Source organism: Hippocampus zosterae, chromosome 12 (genome assembly GCF_025434085.1).
Source record: "Hippocampus zosterae strain Florida chromosome 12, ASM2543408v3, whole genome shotgun sequence".
In the NCBI taxonomy this organism is placed as follows: domain Eukaryota; kingdom Metazoa; phylum Chordata; class Actinopteri; order Syngnathiformes; family Syngnathidae; genus Hippocampus; species Hippocampus zosterae.
In genome coordinates, this window is record NC_067462.1 from 14661462 (window position 1) to 14685712 (window position 24251).

General features: G+C 41.7%; 1 protein-coding gene across 3 annotated transcripts in view; it reads right to left on the bottom strand.

Moving 5' to 3' along the window:
- Positions 1 to 24251, bottom strand: part of fgf14 (fibroblast growth factor 14) — a 100462-nt gene that overhangs the window by 20016 nt on the left and 56195 nt on the right. For 2 of the 3 annotated variants that reach the window (XM_052082507.1, XM_052082505.1), the window contains 2 exons: positions 7138 to 7248; positions 3197 to 3300 (listed from right to left, as the gene is read on the bottom strand). In XM_052082507.1, the coding sequence (XP_051938467.1) occupies positions 3197 to 3300; positions 7138 to 7248 (215 nt within the window). Of the gene's footprint in view, positions 1 to 3196; positions 3301 to 7137; positions 7249 to 16077; positions 16731 to 24251 lie in introns of those variants that run through there. The other variant, XM_052082506.1, reaches the window with a different exon arrangement.

The following is a 24251-nucleotide window of genomic DNA, read 5'->3' on the forward strand; positions in this document are numbered from 1 at the left end:
ATTTTGAATTCACCTTTTCGACCCGTATCTCTGGGCTCTCACACGGAAATCACACAATTCATCAAATATGTGGTTAATTTAGATATATACCGGTAATTGGATTAATACACGTTTTTTTTCATACTGTTTTGTATGTATAAATGTCTCCCATACGGAAATAGCTATGGCTAAATTATTATTTTTAAAAATATGTTTCATGGCAGTCCTGGACCTGGGACTAGACCTGGAGTCTGTCCAAGTTAAATATGCTCATGTAGGAAGATGGAGCCTGTCCACCCCAGACGTTAGGTGAAAAACTGGACTGATGCTAAGTGATCATACTGTAGGACATATACAACCATTCACAATCACACCGCCACTGAGTGGGAACTGAACCCACGCTGCCAGCATGGAAGCGAGTAAACCAATACAGTACACCAACAGTCGCAACATTATTCAACTACTAAAGGTCACTTTTTGTTCCAAAGTCGCGATATTTTCCACTCATCAAAAGATTGATGGTTCACGGAGAGCACAAGTACAGAAGCTACAATAAAATGGAAGGTTGACTTATTTCTTAAAAGGAATTACATCTCTGGGGGCGATTTAAGCTGATTAGTTTGAGCACACATCTTCTTAATGGGAATCCCAAACCTTCCACCCAAATGCAATTATCCTCCTGAATATTATGACATTTTTCTTTTTCTCTGGTATGTGTTCAGGGACCCTGAAAAGCCACCATTGAAAATCCATGAATCCCAAACTCGGCTTAGAGCTGTTCAACATTGCAAGGAAGTAGGAAATATCCCACTTGCAGCGTAAAAGATTGCACAATAAAGTGTTCAGTGGAAGGTGAACAGAATGGCTAAAAACACACCTCCTATTTTTTTTACCGCATGAACACGTCAAATGTTTTCGTTGAAAATTTCACAGTGGCTGCTAGAGCATACAAAATCATATTATTTTCAATATTTTGGGTGAAAAACTTTTTGGTCTGTGTTGCTACCTTGTGCGGCTGCTGTCGCTGTCGATTCGTGACAGGTTTGTTGCCGTTTGTGATGCCAAGACGATGGCCTAGACATGTCAATGTCGTGTTGCTGTTATATTTCACCCGCCATTTGCAAAGGCTAGACATGTCAACAGTCTTGTTAAAATGATCCCCCTTTTTAAAAAATCCAGTGTTCGACAGAAACCAACGCATTGCTTCACCTTAAAAATCTCCACCTCGCTGCCATGATCGATGCTGATTTATATTTTATTTGGATTATTTTAAAGCACGGAGATGACGTGCATGAAAAACTCTTGCGAGTTTATTGCTAACATTCAATCCCGAATTAAAAATTAAAGGTCATTGGGAATTTGGAGTCTAGTAGGATTTTCCTTAACAAATTAATCGATCAATAACTTGATGTATCGATGTACACCAGTCCATAACAATGTACCGGTAGCTTGATCGCGTGGCAGACACATCAATATATTGTTTAAATAGATGGATCGTTCCACCCCCACTGTGAAGTGATAGACAATAATGTTCCCCTCCTACGATGAAGTGCAGCTGTTGCACTGCATTGTGGGAGGTGGCAGTCATTATAAAAAACAGACACCTCAGTCACAGAACCCACGATGTTGATACGGTGTGAGAACAAGCATAAACTCAGAGCCTCCCCTGGTCATGCCAAGGCTGTGCGTAAACCGAAACTAATGTTTAATCCGAGGTAATTTTTCTTTCAAAAATGTTTAGAAACTGAATTGTTCGCAAAATGGCTCACTCGCAAAATGATGTTCCACTTTATTTAATTGTGCCATTACTTAAATGAAAATATTTCAACCTTTCAAAGTGTCCTTTGGTCCTTTGAAAAGTGTTTATGAATGAGGTATATTCTTTTATTATTTCAATACAGCAACTACTCCATCAGTCTGACATTTTTTAATGAATACTATCATGGTTTGAAAGAACACCATGCATAAATTTGTCAAATTTTCAAGAGATGGCTTTCTTGAAAACCCTAGGGCGATCGACCGCTGGATCGCGGATTCGTCTCAAGTCGATCGCGAGGGGTGTAGAGGAGAAAAAAAAAAACAACTGTTTGTGTGTCTTTGTGCATGTTAGTAATTTTTTTTTGTGTTCATGTACACTGCACCCTAATCATCCTATCAGTCTCATTTTCACAAACAGTATTCAAAATATAAAATAAAGCAGGTAAATCTTTAACCTACGGTGCTGCATGACCTGCGTCGCCGGAAGTTGCTTGCGCTCAAAAGTCTGCAATTGCAGCTCTGTGATTAGAGCTATTGCGCTATATCGTTTATTGTTATCATTATTCTCAGTTGTTTCGTGTGCAATTTTACCGAGGGAACGGGCAAAAAATTTGAATCTGGAGGGCCGAGAGAAGCACTTTAAGACAGTATGTGTGAGCTATGATAGTTAACAGGCTGCAAAAAGTCATCGCATGCCTCCGTGTCAAGCTGTTGCTCATCATGGCGTGTGTTTGTGAAAGTGCGTGCGCGGTCACAGGTCAATCGCGTGAGATTGGTTCATCGAAAAGTCGATTTTTGGTCCAAAAAGTTTGGGCACCCCTGCCCTACGGTATATTTGGATTTTAATTACATTATTATATTAATTATGATTTCTAAAGATAAAATAATCAATTAAATTACGATTGAATTAAAAAATATTTTAAAAAATAGTTTAAAAAAAATATCATTAATTAGGCGGCATGGTAGTCGACTACGGTTAGCACATCCGCCTCACAGTGCAGAGCTATAGGGTTCGATTCCAGCTCCGGCCTCCCTGTGTGGAAGTGTTTTTCTCAGGCCTGTGTGGGTTTTCTCCGGGCACCCCGGTTTCTTCCCACATTCCAAAAACATGCATGGCAGATGAACGGAAAGCTCTAAATTGTCCCTCGGTGGGATTGTGAGCGCGAATGGTTGTTTGTCTATTTGTGCCCTGCTGGCAACCAGTTCAAGGTGTCCCCTGCCTACTGCCCGAAGACAGCTTGGAGAGGCTCCAGCATGCCTGCGACCCTTGTGAGGATAAGCGGATTAGAAAATGGATGGATTATTAATTGGGTGTTCTTAATAGCTACATTTTTTTTGTACGTCACTAACCAAGACAGATAAAATTCTTTGCAATATGCTTGATTTCAATTTTAAAATTAGTCCTCCAGACTGGTGCACATGTCCCTACACAACGGGACACATCTTGGAATATACTTACTGATGTGTAGAGGTGACCCTCCCCATTCATGGCGATGTACAAGCCCGTCTTCACAGACTGGATGGCGACGACTCGGAGGCCCACGGGAATGAGGTTGAACAAAGCTGAAATCAACAAAATATCACCAACCATTGTTAACATCTCAACCTCTATTGTCAGGAAAGCAAAAACATGACTGTATCTTCCAGATGGGGTCTGGAAGCTCAACTCACTTTGCGCAGGACTTCCTGTGAGTTTGCTAATGAAATGTTTGATGGTGTATCTGAAGCCCATCATGGGTGCATGGTTGATATAATGGTCCTTTAGTTGCTATCATAGAAGACATGTGCCTGCCTGTAAATGGCCTCTGTTTGTTCTGGTGTGAGACAAGAGGATATTCGATGTGAGGATTGAAAAGGGCAAAATGGTCACATAAAATAAGGTAAAAATATTATTTTGTTGATACTGTTCTTGCACACAGAAAATGGAATATGCATTAAACTGCCCTTTAGCTATTTTCTAAGCATATATATATATATATATATACAACAAAATCTGCAAAAATGTGACTCACCTTTGCATAAGTTTTTTTATCTTTATTTTTTGACGTTAAGAGTCGTTAACATATTTTCAAAAATACTTAATCTTTTAAACTAATTTTAACATTTAATTAAAAAATGAATTATGTCAGTAATCAAGTAATGTTTTTTTTGGGGGGGGGGGCGGGAGTTATGTTGCAATCTTTCGCCTCTCTTTTAGAATTTTAATGTTTTCGGTTATATAATTCAATGTGTCCGCACTTGTACAAATGGCACTACATCTCCATTCTCTTCTTAGGATTCAATACATGTCTGTAATAATTTAAAAATATCCTGCATCATCACTGTCCTCTGGGCCTTTTTAACCTATGTGATGTGACAAGTGTCACTTCTCATCTGTCTGACATTCTAATGTGAAATGTCACTTGTTAGCAGCTACAAAAGAAATGAAGAAAGAAACAGATAGCCTAAAGCTACAGTGCTACAATCAGCTACGGTATGAATACAACTCCTCACTCCACTTTTCCCGCACTTATTCATCCGTTCCCTGGGCGACCATCCGTTTGAGATGTTTTAGCATTTGTGATCCGTGGGCATAATTCAGAATCAGAATCAGAATCATCTTTATTGGCCAAGTATGTAGAACACACAAGGAATTTGTCTCCGGTATAACACACTGCACTAGTATCATCGTAAACAACAAAATCATTGAACCATTTTAGAGTAACCAGTAGTTTTGTAGTACCATTTTTTAGTACAAGAAGAGTGACTACGTCAGTGACTGTTTAAGGAGTTAATGGCTAGAGGGAAGAAGCTGTTTAAGTGTCTACTGGATTTGGTGCGCATGGATCTGTAGCATGCCATCCATCCATCCATCCATCATCTACCGCTTATCCGGGGCCGGGTCGCGGGGGCAACAGTTTTAGCAGGGAAGCCCATACTTCCCTCTCCCTAGCTACTTCGTCCAGCTCTCCCCGGGGGATCCCAAGTCGTTCCCAGGCAAGCTGGGTGACATAGTCTCTCCAGCGTGTCCTGGGTCTTCCTCTGGGTCTCCTCCCGGTGGGGCATGACCGGAACACCTCACCGGGGAGGCGCTCAGGAGGCATCCGAATCAGATGCCCAAGCCACCTCATCTGGCTCCTCTCGATGTGGAGGAGAAGCGGCTCGACTCTGAGCCCCTCCGGATGACCGAGCTTCTCACCTTATCTCTAAGGGAGAGCCCGGACACCCTGCGGAGAAAACTCATTTCGGCCGCTTGTAACCGGGATCTCGTTCTTTCGGTCACGACCCATAGCTCGTGACCATAGATGAGGGTTGGAACATAGATCGACCGGTAAATTGAGAGCTTCGCCCTTTGGCTCAGCTCCTTCTTCACGACAGACCGATACAACGTCCGCATCACAGCAGACGCTGCACCAATCCGCCCGTCGATCTCCCGCTCCCTTCTGCCCCCACTCGTGAACAAGACCCCAAGATACTTGAACTCCTCCACCTGGGGCAAAATCTCCTCCTCGACCTGGAGGGGGCACTCCACCCTTTTTCGACTGAGGACCATGGTTTCAGATTTGGAGGTGCTGATCTTCATCCCAACCGCTTCAAACTCGGCTGCGAAACGCTCCAGTGAGAGTTGGAGAGCCCTGTTTGAAGGAGCCAACAGCACCACATCATCTGCAAAAAGCAGGGATGCAATACTGAGGCCCCCAAAACGGACCCCCTCAACGCTTCGGCTGCGCCTAGAAATTCTGTCCATAAAGGTTATGAACAGAATCGGTGACAGCTTTGGCGGAGTCCTACCCCCACTGGAAACGAGGTATTTTCACGACTATTCGATGCATCGTACTAATGGCCGCAGTCTCATTAATGGGTGACATTTCTGTATTTTACACATACACAGGACGCACCGTACGACTGGCCGCAGTTTTACAGTGGTAAAACATACGCCAGCTTAAACATACGGCAAGCATGCGCGCACTCTAACACGTTAGCTTGAAGCATACGGTAGCATGCCAAGACATACAGATAAGATAAAAACACGTTTTTAAAAAGGCAACGAAAGCAGAACTGAGTTCGGGTGTATTTTATTTAGCCATCGTACAATGTTCTCACGTTTTTCGATCAATCATCACCCAGAAATCCATCAAAGTCCTCATCCTCTGTATCAGAAGCAGAGGACTGCACATCTCACTTGTCATTGAATGCATCACATGCTAGTGCGAGTTGCTACGCATTGCCGAGCGGAAAGAAGGAGTAGCAACAGCAAAGTCAACATTTCTCTCGTGTGAAGCTTTCCCACATTTGAAAGTAAAGAACAGAGCGAAACATGGTGGCAGCGCGTGTGTGTGTAGAAAGAATTGAACAATTGTGCAAGTACCGTATCCATCAAAAACGCCGCGTTCCCTCTCGATGTTGCGTATTGTGGCGTAACCCGCCAAGTGCTGCCTCTCACTCTTTGTAAAGTTGTGTTTGCCACCGATCATCCATTGTTCCCATGCCGTTCGCAACTTTACTTTGAACGCCCGGTTGATGCCAATGTCCAGCGGTTGGAGTTCTTTAGTCAAGCCTCCGGGAATAACGGAAAGCTCAGAGTTCATTTGCTTGACTTGTTTTTTCACCGCTGCTGTGAGATGGGCACGCATGCCAAAAGCATAACCGGTGGCTTTAAGTTTGAACTGAGCTTCGTCGGCGTGTCTTTTTGTCGAATTTATTTTCAGGGGTTCTTAGAAACCAAAACCGGAGTTGTTTTGCAACAATGCACTTTGCCACACTCTATACAAGTGTTGGTACTGGCTTGAGGCGTCCACTTACACGCCCACCCTTCACCATTGGCGGACAAGCTTGCCTGTCCTCTCTCTCCCTCTCTCTCTCTCTCTCTCTCTCCCTCTCCATATATGTATATATACACGCCTACCCTTCCCTGATTGGCCGACTCCCGCATGCCTGGCCACAGTCACTTCCGCCTTTTCTCTATATAAACAGCGTGTCGGCTGTCAGTCAGATTTTGGAACTCAGCGCATATAAAGGACGCTCCGCACCATAAGGCGTCCTGTCCATTTTGGAGAAAATTTAAGACTTTTAATGGCGCCTTATAGTCGTGAAAATACGGTAAGCGGTATCACTCTGCATACAAGTACTTCCTATATTCAAAAGACCAAGATTCCTTGCAGATAGAGAATTGGCAGAGCACAAACCATTGTCCCGTTCAAAGGAGGTATTCCGGTGTCTATGTACATCAAACAGAACCAATACTCAGTGTGGGGCGGCTATCAGCTTCGATTGCTCGGGTGCGGAGGAAGTTACATTGTGTAACAAATCATGAATGGTTTCCTGTGAGATTTATACAATTTATACATTTTTTATTCACAGAAATTGAAAAAAAAGAACAATTATTCTCCATGACAGCTAAAGAATTAACCAACTACTCACAGGAATTACTGCTGTCATCCTTGGTGCCATCGAGAGATCCATCGGGATTCATTTGCAAGTAGTAGCCCTGTCTGCAATATAACCTGGTCACTATACCCTTGAGCTGGGGATCTGCAGGGGAGAAAAAAAAAAGGGTAATGATTAGGTCAAACAAAATTTACATGGCACGTTTCAACACTGACAAATTTGAACTCATGGATTGCCTGACTGCCAAAATGAACCACACAGCATCTTCTCTGAGATCTTTATGGACTGCATTCAAAGGGGGGACATATATTCAACACACCGCAAAGACATTGGTGGGAGCTATAGTGTGAGAGTATGGATTTTTTCTTTTTTGTGTGTGTGTGTGTGTGTGTGTGTTCACGCATGCATGCAGCTGGTGTGTCATACAGTATCAACATTACTCTTACTGCACAGGCAAGCAACAAAGCCTCCGAGGAGGTAAACTTCGCCTGAGTGTAAACCTACCACCAAGCACTGGTGTATTTGTGTGTCAGCTGTAAAAAAGGATGGAACATTGCCACAAAGGACACAAAAATGCTATGTTCCCCTGCTGTCATTGTACAGCCCAAGGCACTTTCCGGTGGTGATATGTTGGCTGATGACATTGGAACAGTCTGGAGACCTTTCCTTGTGAGGAGATAAGGTGGGTAGAAGTGGATGGGGACACCTTTTAGCAAGCACAACAATATATAATGTTTAAATGTTTGTAATATTTACGAAAGTGGCGCCACAGTATATACTTTGTCTCCAGGATATACTGTAAGGGCCATCAGAGTCAATCTGCGCCGCTGTTTCAAGCTAGCTGAAACACAAAAAAACCCTTTGAAAATACACCGAGCAGTATTATTGGTCCACTCAGGAAAATTGAAGATTTGAAGGAAATGTGTTTGTATCAATGTAAAGTTGTAAAGACCTGACAAAAGTGAAACTGTATGTGCAGTATGCATTTACGTACGTACTTTATGTATGTATGTATGTATAAGTGTACTGTATGTTAATAATAATAATAATACATTTTATTTATAAGCGCCTTTCAAGAATGTGTTAATATTGCTCATTTTAGTGGATTGTTAACTGACACAGTTGTGATTTTCTGTACCGTATTTTCCATACTATAAGGCACTTCAGAGTATAAGGCACACCTTCAGTGAATGGTCATTTTTAAAACCATTTTCATTTATAGGGCACACTGCATTATAAGGCGTATAGAATAGAAGCTCCAATCATGGCTTCAGTTGTGTTACGCATTAACTAGATGTAGCTGCGCTAAAGGAAATAACAAAATAATACAATACAGCTTTATTTATACAGAGCCCTGGCTACGATTGTGCTATGCATCAACTAGATGGAACTATGCTAAAGGGAATATAATACAATTCAGCTTTATTTATATAGACCCTTTACAAGCGCTGCAGCTGTAACAAAGCGCTTCACAGAACATTTAAAATACCACGTCCAAGAAATCACATTATTGATCCATGTATAAGGCACATCGGATTATAAAACGCAATGTTGGATTTTGAGAAAATTGAATGTTTTTAAGGTGCACCGTATAGTGTGGAAAATACGGTACATCTAAATGTATTTCAACTGAGTGGCGTAAATAAGTTAAATTAAGACAATAACGTAATGATATAATTTAATGATCACATGTGAGAATAGAAATCTTAGTGCCTCTTTTGATTTTCGTTTTTGCTTTGCTGTCGCCATATCCATCTTGCAGACAGAAGAAAAAGGTCTGCAGCAACAACGGTAGCATCACAAGCACAGAGACAGAGATCATCAGCGAGCTCCTGTTGCAGCCTTCTGCTACTCGCTGGTGCTCACACGCCTGATACAAGCAATCTGTCGCACCCTGAGATGGATCAGAAACGTTCCCAAAGCAATAAAGTCCAATTACACAGATCAACAAGAGGAAAAATGATTAAGTCACTCTTTCATCACCACGCCTGATATATTAGATGCAAAAATAAACGTTACATCCGACTATTGCTTTTTTGTAAATCAGAATTTTTTTAATTAAAAAAAAAGAAATTGTTAGGAGGTTAGAGTCACCATGACCAAATATAATTTCAGAGAAATTCTCAGTGAAATATTCCCAAAATGTGGGCGGCCCGGTAGTCCAGTGGTTAGCACGTCGGCTTCACAGTGCAGAGGTACCGGGTTCGATTCCAGCTCCGGCCTCCCTGTGTGGAGTTTGCATGTTCTCCCCGGGCTTGCGTGGGTTTTCTCCGGGTGCTCCGGTTTCCTCCCACATTCCAAAAATATGCATGGCAGGCTGTTTGAACACTCTCTAAATTGTCCCTAGGTGTGAGTGTGAGTGCGAATGGTTGTTCGTCTCTGTGTGCCCTGCGATTGGCTGGCAACCGATTCAGGGTGTCCCCCGCCTACTGCCCGGAGACGGCTGGGATAGGCTCCAGCACCCCCCGCGACCCTAGTGAGGATCAAGCGGTTAGGAAGATGAATGATGAATATTCCCAAAATCCCACTTGGAAAGAAGACCACATAACACAACGGATGTAAGAAAAGGCACCAATGAACACAATCACATATATTGCCCATTAAGACAATTGTCATTCATACATGCATAGGAAAAAAATGAAAACTAATAAATCACATTATTAAAAAAATATAATACATAAAAAAAAAAAAAAATCAAGCAAGAAGATGGACGCAGTGGCTTCACTCGTATCGAGGTCCAATAAGCGGGATGCTAGTCCATTCATACATAAGTCCAGGACCGACCCTCATGCTCTTCACAGATGATGTTCAGAAAAGGCTCACATATCTGTACCAAATGCAGAATGAAAGTCCTCCTCCCCAAAGTCTGTTGGAACTGGCAAAGTTGTATCTCAGCCAGATGATTCTCTTCAACCAACGCATAGAGGCCATGCCTATATGTATACCCGCGTCCCTAGGAAGCAAACGGATATGGACTGGGGGCTGTCTGAAGTTGAGAAAAGACTGCAGACACATTAAGCATTATTACCAAGAGGAACTTAGACTTTCCTGTCGCAATTTTCCTGGCACGCAAAATCATGTGTGCATTTGAGTTCCTTGTTAAAAAAAGAGATGGCCATTTGGAGTTCTTGAAGACAGCAATTTCCTCTTTGCTACAACAGTTCTCTGACTGCCTCTGTGCCCATGAAAAGCAGGGTGCAATGTCTCCTACATTTATTACATCCACCAGGCTGCAGAAGCATGCAGCAACTGCGACTGTGCTGAACATGGGGGACAACAAGATCGAACAGAAGGCTAATTTTTCTAGCTATAACATAACATTCCTTCATGAGGTCGATTGGTTCCCCCAGAAGCCATGCAGCCACGCCCCCTGTTCCAGAGGGTGTTTTTTTTTTACGTGACATTAATATGCTGTACTTGGAACTGTTTTCACAGTATGTTCTTGACACCAATGATAAAGAATATGGAACCATGCTCAATGGTGGTGCATCTAATTGTAGCCGGAGCAAATCAGCATGTCATCTATCACAGCATGTGTCAAGTCTGACCTTTTTTTTTCTTATCCAAAATGAATCTAATCTGTATGTACCGCTGTACCAATAAAATTGTTTTGTTTTGTTTTTTGGGGTGGGGGTGGAATAAAAAAAACCGAACAAACGATATTAATCATGAATGATTGAATTTTGGACATATTCATTCTGACAAGCATGGATCATGTATGCGTTTGTCTTTGATGATTCCTGTTTTTGTTCACTCTGCGTATGTGTGCGGATGTAATACTGTCTAGCATTTCCTGGGGAACAAGCCGGTAATTTATACTGTAGCATGGTGGATGAACAAAGATAACCTACCCCAACTTGAGGCTTTGTTCATGGTAAAATATATCATGTACTGTATGTATAAGAATTACGGTACTATACATGTATTTAACTTTTGTCCAAAGACACCAGCCATAAAGGAGATGATGGTTAAATGATGCTAGTTGTCGCAGCATAAACGGAAGGTTGGTTAATCAGTTTTCTGGGTTTGGTCAAGTGACGCTCAGCATAAATCGGGTTACGTATATCAAATATGATTAATGACATTTTGAATAATGTTTGAAGCCATTTTTACACAGTGGCAGATATGATGAGATCATCACCTATACATATTGTCACGTTCCGTGCCTGCCAGCAGGTGGCGGGTTTTTCCCTCTGCCTACTGCACACCTGTTCTTAATTTCAAGGGTGATTATCAGGCCTTTATCAAGTGGCTCTGGCAGCTCATTCTCTGCCGGAGAATTCCACGCCGTGCCATATTTCTCTCGTGCTCCATTTTCGCTATTACAATTGACTCTTTGCCTTCTTGCCTTACGGCCGTTTCTTTCGATATACGCGTTAGTGCTCTAATTGTGAATTGTTGTATTTTTCTTCGCCAATTCAGGCCCTCCTCGCGTTTTATTTTCCGCGAGCGTTTTCAGTTGATTTCCTTCTTTGTTTTTTCCTGATCCTTATTTGATCAGTGTTTTCTGTTACCGTTTTTCCCTGTCGGGCTCTTTCTGTTTTTTGTCATTAAAGACACTTTTTGTTTGACAAGATTTTTTCGTTGTCTGCTTTCCGGGGATCCAACCCTTTACTTCCTTGTTCTGCACGGAGCGATCTGTTATCGCTTCGGGCAGAACGTGACACATATCAGGAGTAGCACAAATCCATATCGTCGCTGAGTCAAAACCAACAGGTTTCTGCTTTGACATACAGCAGTATTCCCTGAATGTTTGAAGTAGGAACAATATAGAGATGGCGGTCTCAGCTTTGACTGCAGCTTTTTCAACCATCTTACTTAAGAGTGCACTCCAAAATCTGTTCATTCAGCTGAGATATTGCATTGAACCACAATCGTTGAACACATATTTGAAGAATTCCATCAATAATTATGGCTGGCAAATTGGGAACAAGGCCATGCCATGTGAATACAGTATATCCAAATACTTTGTATATATAGTATAGTATCCAACTATGTAATCATAATTAATTGCGTTAGATAGCGAGTAAAATGAAGTCGGATGTAAGCAAGATCTGGAACGTTAGAGCTTGAAGGAAGTCTGCACCACAGAAACTAGTCTAATGCTCCGATTTATGAATCATAATATAATAATCTATGCCTTAATTGAGCCAAATCATGAGAGCAGTGAGATTACAGTCGTGTGGGGAGTGTAATCAGATTTACAGGTGGCTAATCCTGCCCCCAAATCTGTGTGATCATTAGCCTCATGGACGCTACCCAGATGTGGGTGGGAAAAAAAATACATTAAAAAAAAATATATATATATATATTATATATATATATATATATATATATATATATATAACAAAACAAACAAAACAAACCGGGTTTGATTCCAGCTCCGGCCTCCCTGTGTGGAGTTTGCATGTTCTCCCCGGGCTTGCGTGGGTTTTCTCCGGGTGCTCCGGTTTCCTCCCACATTCCAAAAACATGCGTGGCAGGCTGATTGAACACTCTAAATTGTCCCTAGGCGTGAGTGTGAGTGAGGTTGTTCGTTTCTGTGTGCCCTGCGATTGGCTGGCAACCGATTCAGGGTGTCCCCCGCCTACTGCCCAAAGACAGCTGGGATAGGCTCCAGCACCCCCCGCGACCCTAGTGAGGATCAAGCGGCTCGGAAGATGAATGAATGAATGAATGAATGAATGAATAAACATCCACCTATCTCATGAGTGGCGTACGACTGAGAATTACGAGGTACTTCGACAGAATATTCAGTATTTTATTTCTTTCTTTTACTAAATACGGATGTACAAAATGTGTTCTGACAAGACATTTGTAGTAAATTACATAAAAATGAGACAATTAACTTTGCAGCCACCTCAAAATCCCAATTTCCATGCACATACTGACAAACATGGACAACGCCATTCCACAAATATATAAAAATGATTAATTAAATTGCAATTTGGCGGCCCGGTAGTCCAGTGGTTAGCACGTCGGCTTCACAGTGCAGTGGTACCGGGTTCGATTCCAGCTCAGACCTCCCTGTGTGGAGTTTGCATGTTCTCCCCGGGCCCGCGTGGGTTTTCTCCGGGTGCTCCGGTTTCCTCCCACATTCCAAAAACATGCGTGGCAGGCTGATTGAACACTCTAAATTGTCCCTAGGTGTGAGTGTGAGTGCGCATGGTTGTTCGTTTCTGTGTGCCCTGCGATTGGCTGGCAACCGATTCAGGGTGTCCCCCGCCTACTGCCCGAAGACAGCTGGGATAGGCTCCAGCACCCCCCGCGACCCTAGTGAGGATCAAGCGGCTCGGAAGATGAATGAATGAATGAATGAATAAATTGCAATTTGGAGGTTGAACAGGATTCATGATAGTACATATTAAAAATGCTTCTTATACTGTGTGGTTTACACATGTTTGAGGAAATCCAATTGCTTTTAGGAGAAATTTGTATTAATTAATTCAGTACCAGCCAATTCTAGACCAAGTCTGAAAAGACGTTTAAAAACGTCTTTGGGAGTGAATGAGTTAAATTACCTCTCACACGAAAATTTGAACATTTTGTTGGAAATAAAATAAACTTTTTAAGCAAAATCCACAGCTGACTCTTTTCCAGCCATGTCAACGCATGAAAAACATGCCCCAACTCACTCTAGAAAGATGGACAGCAAGCAATAACAAACATGGGGAAAAGGAAGAATCACAAAGTGAAGGTAGACCAGGTTCCACTCTGACAAATTATAAATTGAACGTTATCTCGAGATATTTGTCCTGGATAGTTTCTGCAGGTGTCAACCAAACCAACATATGAACGCACTAACAAACTTTGATCTCAAGTAGGGGGCCACAAAATCTCCTTCAAGGCCTGCAATTAGCCCCAGGGCCTCGATTTTGAGACAGCCGGTTTAACACAGCAATGGAAAAATGAATGGCATATATCAAGGATGCCCTTATGGTTTATGTAAAGTGTTGTATTATTAGCAATAGTTATACTGAAAAACTGTATGTACTGTTTAAGTTCATATGAAGGCCACCGTTTGTAGAGGAGATATCTTTGATTTACATTAGTTCCTATGTGATAGTGTGTCGGCAAGATCTGGTTGGAGCATAACATATACTGAAAAAAAACACCCCATTTTTTTCAGTACAGTATATACGTATACAGTATATACGTGCAAGAAGAGAGTGAAATACCGGTTAAAGAATGGTGCGTGGCAATTGTAGTGGGCTCGAGCCAAACCTTAAAATGAACAGATGAGTGCATCATCTGTGTATACACGCACACACATAATCTAGATGGGTGAGGCTTTTGCGCTGAGGTGACAGAGGACGACACCAATCTGCATCTGCCATTTTGAAGCACCCTGACCCATCTCCAGATGGGTCCCCAATCTGATATCACACACACATATCTATACATGGACACACATAAACGGAGATAAACCATTTTGATCCCCATTGGGCCTGTGAGGGCAACATTTGAACCGTGGCTTCCTCAATTCTAACAGGAGTACACTGAAAAGGTGTTAAATGTACCCAATTTCATTGAATCTAGTGGTTGCAGACTGTCTTTATTACCGATTTGTCTTGCTGTTTATTGTGCATGTTAAATTGCTCCATGTACAGCACTTTGTATGCAGCGATGGCTGTTTGAAAGTGCTCTATAAATACAGTTGACTTGACTTGCACGAAAAAAAAATCATCTGCATCCAAATGCATTTTTGAAGTAGAGGATACATCTGCTTAAAAAATGTAGATGGATCCACGTTAGTTTTTTAGTGTAACCACTTGACAAAATAAAATTGACTGAATTCAAGACACCATTTTTTTCTCAGCGCACACATGACATTGCAATGACAACAGCTGCACCGAGAAATGGTCAATATGAATAACTCAGAGCTGTGATGCATCCCCTGTGCAACAAGTTCCATACATGATGCAGGCTAACTGAAGTGAATTACTATTCCACATTTTTGAAAAATGTTATCAGAAAATATTCTGAATGTGTGGGACGGTGTTCGACTGGTTAGCAATACACAGTACACAAGACTAGGGTTCAAATCCGGGCTTCGGCCTTCCTGTATGGAGTTTGCATGTTCTCCCCGTACCTGCGTGGGTTTTCTCTGGGTACTCCAGTTTCCTCCCACTTTACAAAAATACGTACGGTAGGTTTATTGCTCACTGTAAATTGTCCCTAGGTGTGATTGTGAGGGTGAAGAGTTGTTTGTCTACAATTTTTACCGATTCAAAAATAATCATTTAAGCAGATACAGAAATATTTTATGGTGTTGATTTGCAATTTTAAAAAATGTCATGAAATTCTAGGTCCATAGTCAGCTGGGAGTGGGACACCAAATATCAATATCACAAAGTAAACTATATATCTAACAATATATATTGTTTATTGCAGTGTAGTAATAATATTGACCAAATCATTTCATAGATATTGTAGCATTACTTCCCACTGAACTTTGATACAGCAAAGTCATGTCCGAATAAGGTTTATCAATGCAAAACCAAGGAAATAAAGATTTACATTTGTGCTTATGAAATATAACTTAACTGCTGTTTGTGTTGTGGGTGTGTTTATAACACACTTTTCCCCAGTTAATTAGACAAGTCGTTTATTTGTTTTTTTGTTTTTTTTAATTTAGGCTACTGTTATGGATGCACACGGTACTACTTTGAAACTTCCCGGTACATGGACGGTGACACATTGTGACGTATCACAGATCATTTTACCGGTACATACATGTTGAATGTATGTATGAAGCAGTCTTGTGATAGTATTGTGAAAATATTGCAATATAATCGCATTCCGTCCCATACTGTCCAGAGCGGACGAGGTTGCAGGACAAGACAGCTCTTCACGTGCGGCAAACGTTTTATCACCTTTTTACGCACGCGCCAACCGCATCAACGTGAACATGATGTGTTGCCTGTAAAGGGAGTGCCATTCAACCAGTGGCTGCGTGGCCGAAACTTGCACCTTGTCTCCGTAGCCTGCGCTTCCTGAGGCCAAAGATGCGCACTTTGGAGAAGATATCCACCAGGTTGCCGTTGCACAGCCCCTTGTTCTTGTTGGGGCTCCTCCGGCGCCGGTTGGTGGAGGGCCTGTCCAAATGCTGCTCCCGCGCCTGCCTCTTCTGCCGGATCAGCCCGCTCGCGATGGCAGCGGCCATGGCTGCCCGATATCACCCCGGGACCCGCGGTGTGCGCACAAAACGGCTCCCCTTCCCGGCCACCGGGTCACGGTCCCCGCATGGTGGCGGCGTGAGCACTCCGCTCCGGTCCGGTACAGTGTGAAATGTCACCTTATTTATTCAGAATAAGAACTCTCCCCTGCTGTCCGAAGACTACATGCTAAAAAATGAACTGTATGACTCATCCAGAAAATCGTGCGTAATTCCGCATGAATGGATAAGGTGGAGGAAAGAGTCTTCAAGAACTCCCGCTCCTTGAAAGAGGTATCCAACAGAATACTCCCGATTCACATTTTTTCTAATACGAAAAATAAATATGGAAGGGAAAAAAGATCCAGTTGTGGCTTGCAGCGTGCTGAGAGGCAAATGCACTCCTTTTTTCTCTCCTTTTCACCAGCCGGGTATGTCCTCCCTCCTCCTCCTCCTGTCAGACGAGCGCGCGCGTTCACGCTGCTGTTTAAGAGACGCTCGTGCATGGGCACACAAAGAGCAGCGATCGAGACTGAAGTTTGTTCTGGCGCAACACGTCCGAATACGTGCGGCAAACTTGTACGGTAAAGCGATTTTCAAGCGTGCGCAAGAAACTCCGATGCGACAGAAGCGACCTACCATTAATAAAGAAAAAGTACAACAAATAATATCAGAGAAGACCACACAAACCGATCCCAGAGCGGTACAGATTACGTGTGCACAACGCGACAGGCTGCATACTAAAACGTGTGCACAAACAATGAGACGTAAGACTAAAGTTTAAATGGAAGCGGGTGCCCTTAATCGTTACGTATAATTGCAATCAATGCAATGCAATGCCCCCATGTGCCGCATTTTATAGTTTGATTAAAAACTGCACCTGGGTCCAGATTATTTTATTTAATTTCATGCAACCACTTGACGCAATAAAATCGAGCAAATTCAACACACTTTTCTCTCCACTGTATATTTACGGAAGGGTGTACCCAGTGGTTAGCGCATCGACCTCACAGTGCAGAGGTCATGGGTTCGATCCCGGCTACGGCCTCCCTGTGTGGAGTTTGCGTGTTTCCTCCCACATTCCAAAAACATGCATGTCAGGCTGATTGACCATTCAAAATTGTCCCTAGGTGTGAGTGTAAGCGCGGATGGTTGTTTGTCTCAGTGTGCCCTGTGATTGGCTGGCGACCGTTTCAGGGTGTCCCCCGCCCACTGCCCAAAGACAGCTGGGATACCCTTGTGAGGATAAAGCGGTTCAGAAAATGGATGGATATTTATGGAAGCATTTCGCTCATAACATATTAAATTGATTAATTTAAATCTTACTACTCTGGTCTCTGGACTTATGAGTTGAAGTTGTTCAATGACCATGCTTGCAACTAACTTTATTTTGTTTATAGGGACATATTTTCCTATGTCCCTGACTCAGAAAAGGCACACATATGTGCCACAGATTTGATTATACCGCTTGAATGTATTATCATTATTATTGTTATTATTATTATTATTTTCAGTCATTTAGCACGGAATAATCATGCTAATAATGAATAATATGACTTTACTTTGCAGAAAATATGAAGAAAAAGATTCCATCTCTTCATTATCCAAACCACCCATCCTCATGAGGTTCACGGGCATGTTGTAGACCAGGGGTGCCCAAACTTTTTGGATCGAAGATCTACTTTTCGATCAACTAACCTCACGGGATCTACCCTTACCGGCGCGCGAACGCACACACACACACACACGTACACACACAAATTTAAGATTTACCTGCTTTATTTTATTTTTTAAATATTTTTTTTGTGAAAATGAGACTGATAAGATGATTAGTGTGCAGTGTATATTAACACAAAAAAATATACTACTAACATGTACAAAGACACACAAATGGTTGGTTGTTTTTTTTCTTCTCGACACTCCTCGGATCTACTTGGGACCTGTCTTTGATCTACCGGTAGATCAGGATCTACCTAATGGGCACCCCTGTTGTAGACTATCGCACCGGTCTTTAGGCAGATGGCAGTGTACACAACGAACTGATTGCAGGCCAATCACAGGACACACATAGATGAACAAAAAAAACTGCCATGCATTTTTTTGGAATGTGGGAGGAAACCAGACTGCCCGGAGAAAACCCACACAGGCACAGGGAGAACATATAAACTCCACACAGGAAGGCCGGAGCTCGGATTTGAACCATGGACCGCTGTACTGTGTACTGCTAAGCGGTCGTTCACCATGCTGCCCAAAAGAAAAATATTTTATAACATAAATATTTTGGATATAAATATGATAAATGATACTATACACAAATTAATTACATCTTATTTAGTATTAATAAGATTCGTCATAAAAAAGCAGGGTTTTGTTTTGTTTTACTGTAATTGCCCTTTCTTATGCTTTGTGTGTTTGCACTGTGACCTATAATGCGTATAATGCACTCATACATATAATGCGGATGTATGGTAAACAAATAATATCTCAGCGCAATAATACTATTGTTACGTCCGTATCAATGATGACATCTGCTGCAGGTGAAGTTACATTGCACCATATTTATTCCGAAGAACTTTTATGATGCATCATAAACAAACGGAGGACACCCACACGCACACACCGTTGTTGTTTACAGCCTTGCATCGAGTTCTCCTTCAGTCCAACCACACAAAAAGCCCATCTTTGTAGAGACAAAGACTGTTTTAAGCACCATGGACAGCAACATGCACTCAGCAAAGATACCAATGGTCAGCAAGTACATCTATCTCTCTCTCTCACCCCACATGCCCCTTCTTATATATAAAATCTATATGAAATTCCCAATTTACAGCAGCAAAGTTATGCGTTATGAGACGATTAAAGGTTGTATGATTCTGATATTGAATCTCTCTCTCTCTCTCTCTCTCTCTCTATATATATATATATATATATATATATACACATCTATCTATCTATATCTAGATATAGATAGATATTCTCTCTCTCTCTCACACACACACACACAGAGTACATATCATCAGGACACACGTACTGGCAAGGGTAACAACAGCTTGCCAGAAAATCACAGGCATCCAAATTAAAACTCGAGAGAGCCATCTGCTGTTTGTGTCTGTAATTAAAAGCTCGAGGCTACAAAGACGGAGGAAGGGGGTTGTCCCGGGGGTCACTGCATGCACCTGTTGTACCGTTATTGGACAAAGAGAGCTGACGGTTGAGCATTTGCAATTTTATTCATTGTCATCCGCTCTGATTAAGGAATGTCCTGCCAGAGATAGATGGGATATGGAAAAAAAACATTAAGCTGAACAGAGCTGATAAGACAATTCAAAATCACACTAAAATACTTCTATAGGCCTTTTTTTCCACAACACCCATGTGCTCGCTACTACACACGTGCAGTGGCTGCAAAGCTGCATCGACTGGAGGATGCAGTTAAAGGCTACAACCGGCAGCGGACACTGTCAGACCGTGACAGAGGCACTCTCTGTCTAATCATAGCAGGACAGAGTGCCCTGCTTGCCTTAGTGTGGCAAAAAGGAAGAGGAGCCAGAGGTGCGGGCGAGCAAATCAAGCGGAAGACTGACCTTTTATGACACGGACCGACAGACATGATATTTCATCTCAGCTTTTAACCCAACGGAGAACAGAGCATGCACGCAGAAATTTAAGACTGTTAGCATTGAACATGAACACCATAAATAAAATTTCAGGTGCAAAATTTACACTAAAATGATAATTGGGGCAATTTTTTGAATCCAGATTAAATATGGCAAATATTTGTTGTTCTTATTGACGCCTTATTATTGTACAGTAAACTGAACAGTAGTTGTTTCTTGTTTCACTTGTGATTTCGGAGGTTATTAGTCAATTCCTTGTATGTGTGTGTGTGTACATTACAATATTACATTTATATGGTTTCACAGTCAAAACAGCTTTGAGGAAAACCGTAACTCCAATGTGTGTCTTCAAAGAACCAAGTGAGTTTGTGGCCTCCATGAAATCCACCAACTAGGGGTTCAAAGGAACGTGGCCGCGCCCCTTTTTGGCACCCAATAATCCATTTTCAACACGGCTAATCCTGAAAAGGGTCATGGGGAGTTGCAGGAGCCCATCACAGACTACAGTCTGAACTGGTCACCAGTCAGTCGCAGGGCACATGTAGAGACAAAAAACCATTCACACGCACAGCCACACCATCACTGAGTGGCAACCGATCCCACGCTGCCTGCACACAAGTCCGGCGAGCATACCACTACACCATCAGCGAGTCCCTTTTTGGCAAAATGTCAAACATCAGCAGGCCGTAGCTCCTAAACCCTTGCTCCAATTGACCTAGAATTTGTGATTTAAATTGTGCCATCGATATCAACAAATACAAATAATGATGTCACTAAAATAAAAATATGCTTGGTTGAAATTTTATTTTGATTTCATCAGCACGTATTTTTCATGTATGCATGTATTGCGTCCGTATTTCAATATTTTGTCCATTTTTTCATCTAGGAACAGGATGGCTCGATGCAACCGCCCAAGGAGCACTGATCAAAAAAATTTGGGGTGCAAATCACAATGCTTTGCAGCAAGTGGCCACGCAAGTATGTGTTATTGTTGATCTGCATCGCAATTCCCGATTTTGCAATTCTAATAGCCCACAGCTCATCCTGTAATTCTTTCATCAGTCCAAGGGGCACAAATGACTTTGTGTTTTGAATTCGGCCTAACACACTCCGCGTTCCTGGACTGTCAGCCTCTAGTTAGCAATTCAAACAGACAAATAAGTCTGTTGGTAAGTGGGCAAGACAGGCATATGCACAGTTGAATTTACATCATAAAGATGGGAAGAGAAACAGGGAAATGAAACAGGCTAAAAAACATTGAAATATCTTATCATGATAGTTTCAAGTGCTCCCCTTTCCTTCTCGTTTTATGGATTATTCTGGATTCGAGCTGCACATATGCAGACTTGATTAGGCAGAGGAGAGGAGTTAGTGAAACGACTTTTTCTGCCTTGTTTTGAACAAAATGAAACAAAGTTATCCCTGTGGAGCAGAGAAAATGAAAATGTGAGAGGAAAACAAATTGTTTTAATGAAATCTACCAAAAGGGTTCAACCATTTTCATAGTGACACAAAATGTGTACACAACAAGAGCCTTCACTAGTTGCTATAGCCCTACTGTCAGCATCAACTGAGGAAGAGGATATAGAAATGAAATGGAAGGTGATGCAAACAATTCATCATGAGTATGAAAGCAATTGGTATCATGAATAAAATGAAAACGATATTATAAATGGAGATGAATGTTTTTAGCAAAAAGCAGAATGCAACGATAATCCTCAAAAACAAGGGTTCATTTGTCTAATGTTCCAAAATGTAATCTTTTGAGTGATTGATCAAGATTAATATTCCAAATCTTTGTAGGACATGGATGTGGAGGGCCCAATGATGAATTTCCTTTGGGCCCCCAAATATTTAAATACAGTATACAATGTATGTTGCAACGGCATTTGGCGGGCTTCTATTTTGACATACAAAACTTGCATCGGAAATGAACGTGTGGCTGTTTGGTTCCTAGCCGGATTTAAAACTGAATGACTATAAAGGTGCGATTAAATTATTCAGGAATACAAAGGCAACATATTACATGAAAGACCGTAAAAACATGCAGGCGGCATAGTTATTAAATTCAATCATAAGGATCAGCTATATATCAATTCGAAATTTTCAATTTCTGTGACGGCCCAGCACAACAGAAAATAGATTTTTTTTTTTTTTTTTTGCAACTTCCACCCACACCAGGGCAACACCCGCACGTGGCTTCCACCTAAATCCTGTCAAGGAAAAAAAAAACAATCAAGACGTCGACAACACACGTACCTACATTTTTTTTCCTTCTGCATGTAAATGCACGAGCCTCCATGTCGGTCCCATTCCAAAGCTCACATTAGCCGAAAGCCTTCCCTCCTGATCCCCAATGCCAGCATTTATACCGCCTCTAACACTGCGCTAACATGGTTACGGCTAACTTGACAGGTGACCCCCCCCCCACCCCCCCAGAGCACTTCGCTTTCATTTGTTTACAAAGTGCACCAAATACATATGCAATCTTCATGTTTCATCATATAAAACTACACGGTAGTTTATGTAGGTATGAATATTTTGACACTTTGGTTGCAGTTTATGACCAGTTATAGGCGAATACAGGGCAACCTTGAGTGCAGGTCAAGTCAAAGAAAACGGTCGTTGCTCTTTGATGACGAGGTGAATCTCAAAACAGTGAGGGATTAAAATTCCACAAGATTAATCATACAGCCATGGAAAAAAATGAAAAGGCCACCCTTGTTTCTTCAGTTTAATGTTCATATTAAAAGGTTTGTTTGCACCAATATATCAATCAAAACAGAAAAAAAGTTCATGAGTGTTGAATGTAAGAGCTGATCGAAAGGTTTTCTTGATAATGATTAAAATTACGTCATACTGCAAATAGTAAGACATTTACAGCCAAAAACAGTGCTTTCAGCCATTGCACGATTTCTTTCATGTCAATTTGTCACTTGACATTAAAAAAACAGTGGTGTCTAATTGTTTTTTCCGTGAATGTATCTGCTAAACATAAGGAAGAGAAGCCAGGCATATGTCAGAAGGTGGCTCGACACAGGCGTGAGGTCTGCATCTGCAAAAACAAGTACTGTACCTACAAAGTCGCAAATATAAATACACTTCCCCTTTTGCTTGGAATATTTATGAAGAGTAAGTTATCTATATATGGTTGTCAGGCAGGCTATGAATACATTGCGTTACTATGCGTAGATGTAAAATCGCAGTATGTAAAAACAAAAAAAACCGCATAGATGCAACAGAATCTGCTGTGGGCTCTTCTCATCAGGACTGAACGTTCTAATCCAATCCGCGCTGAGGAAATGACATTAGCGTGAGTTCAATGGCCTGCAGCGACGCCACAACAAAATGTCAGCCGACACAAGCCGGATAAACAAGCCAACTGATGATGATTCTTACTGCGCCGCCTCCAGGCCGCGTTCCTTCATCGCTGCTCAATACAGGCAATAGATGCCTGAACTACACAACATAAGAATACATATGACAGCATGGGATGTATTGACTCTGTGCTCTGTCTTTGGCTTTTCTGTGACATGTATTGCAAAAGAAGGAGCAGCCTCATCAAGGGCTGTTGAGTGAGGAAAGGAAATTAACATAGCAAGTTATGCGGGCAAGGTTTTCTGGAATGAATGATTTCCATTCTCATGATTTCTTACTGGGATTGTTTTTTGTATCAGAGGTTGAAAATGAGATGGAATTTTTAAAGTCAAAGTTAACGTAGCGTGTTTGGTGTTTCCATTTTAATGTGGTTGTAGACTTCGACATGTTTATATAACGAAAATTTTTTTCAAATGATCTGTCTACGTATCTCACCGTGCGTTAATGTTTTTCATGATGACAACAGTTAACTTATTTTTAATGCTTGTGTCACAGTGGCGGTTTAAACATTAAAAAAAAACACTGATGTTAGCACTGTCTATTTATAGAATTAAAAAAATTTTAAAGGTTGAGTGTTTTGTTATAGTGGTTGACCATGGCTGACGTTTCTACGTGCATACCATCAGGCGGAATGCTTGTACTTCCAAAATCATCCCTTTCCAGGAGATCAACAAAATGGCGTCGTCAAAAAGATGAGGAAATTTTCATCTCTAAAGACTGGTCAGTAATTTGTAAATAATAAAAAAACCCAAACAAACAAAACAATAGTGCGCAGCTACTTGTGAACTGACCAGTAGTTTCAACTCGAGATTGTTGAAGGAGATTGACTTGCCAGCAAGACAATAACCCTAAAGAGAAAGCCAAAACTACAACGGAAGTCCATATCAAAGTCTATTGTGTTTGAATGGCTCAGTCAAAGTCCAGACCTAAATCCCATTGAGCAGCTTGGTAAGATTTGAAAATTGCTTTTCACAGATGTTCTTCATTCAATCTCG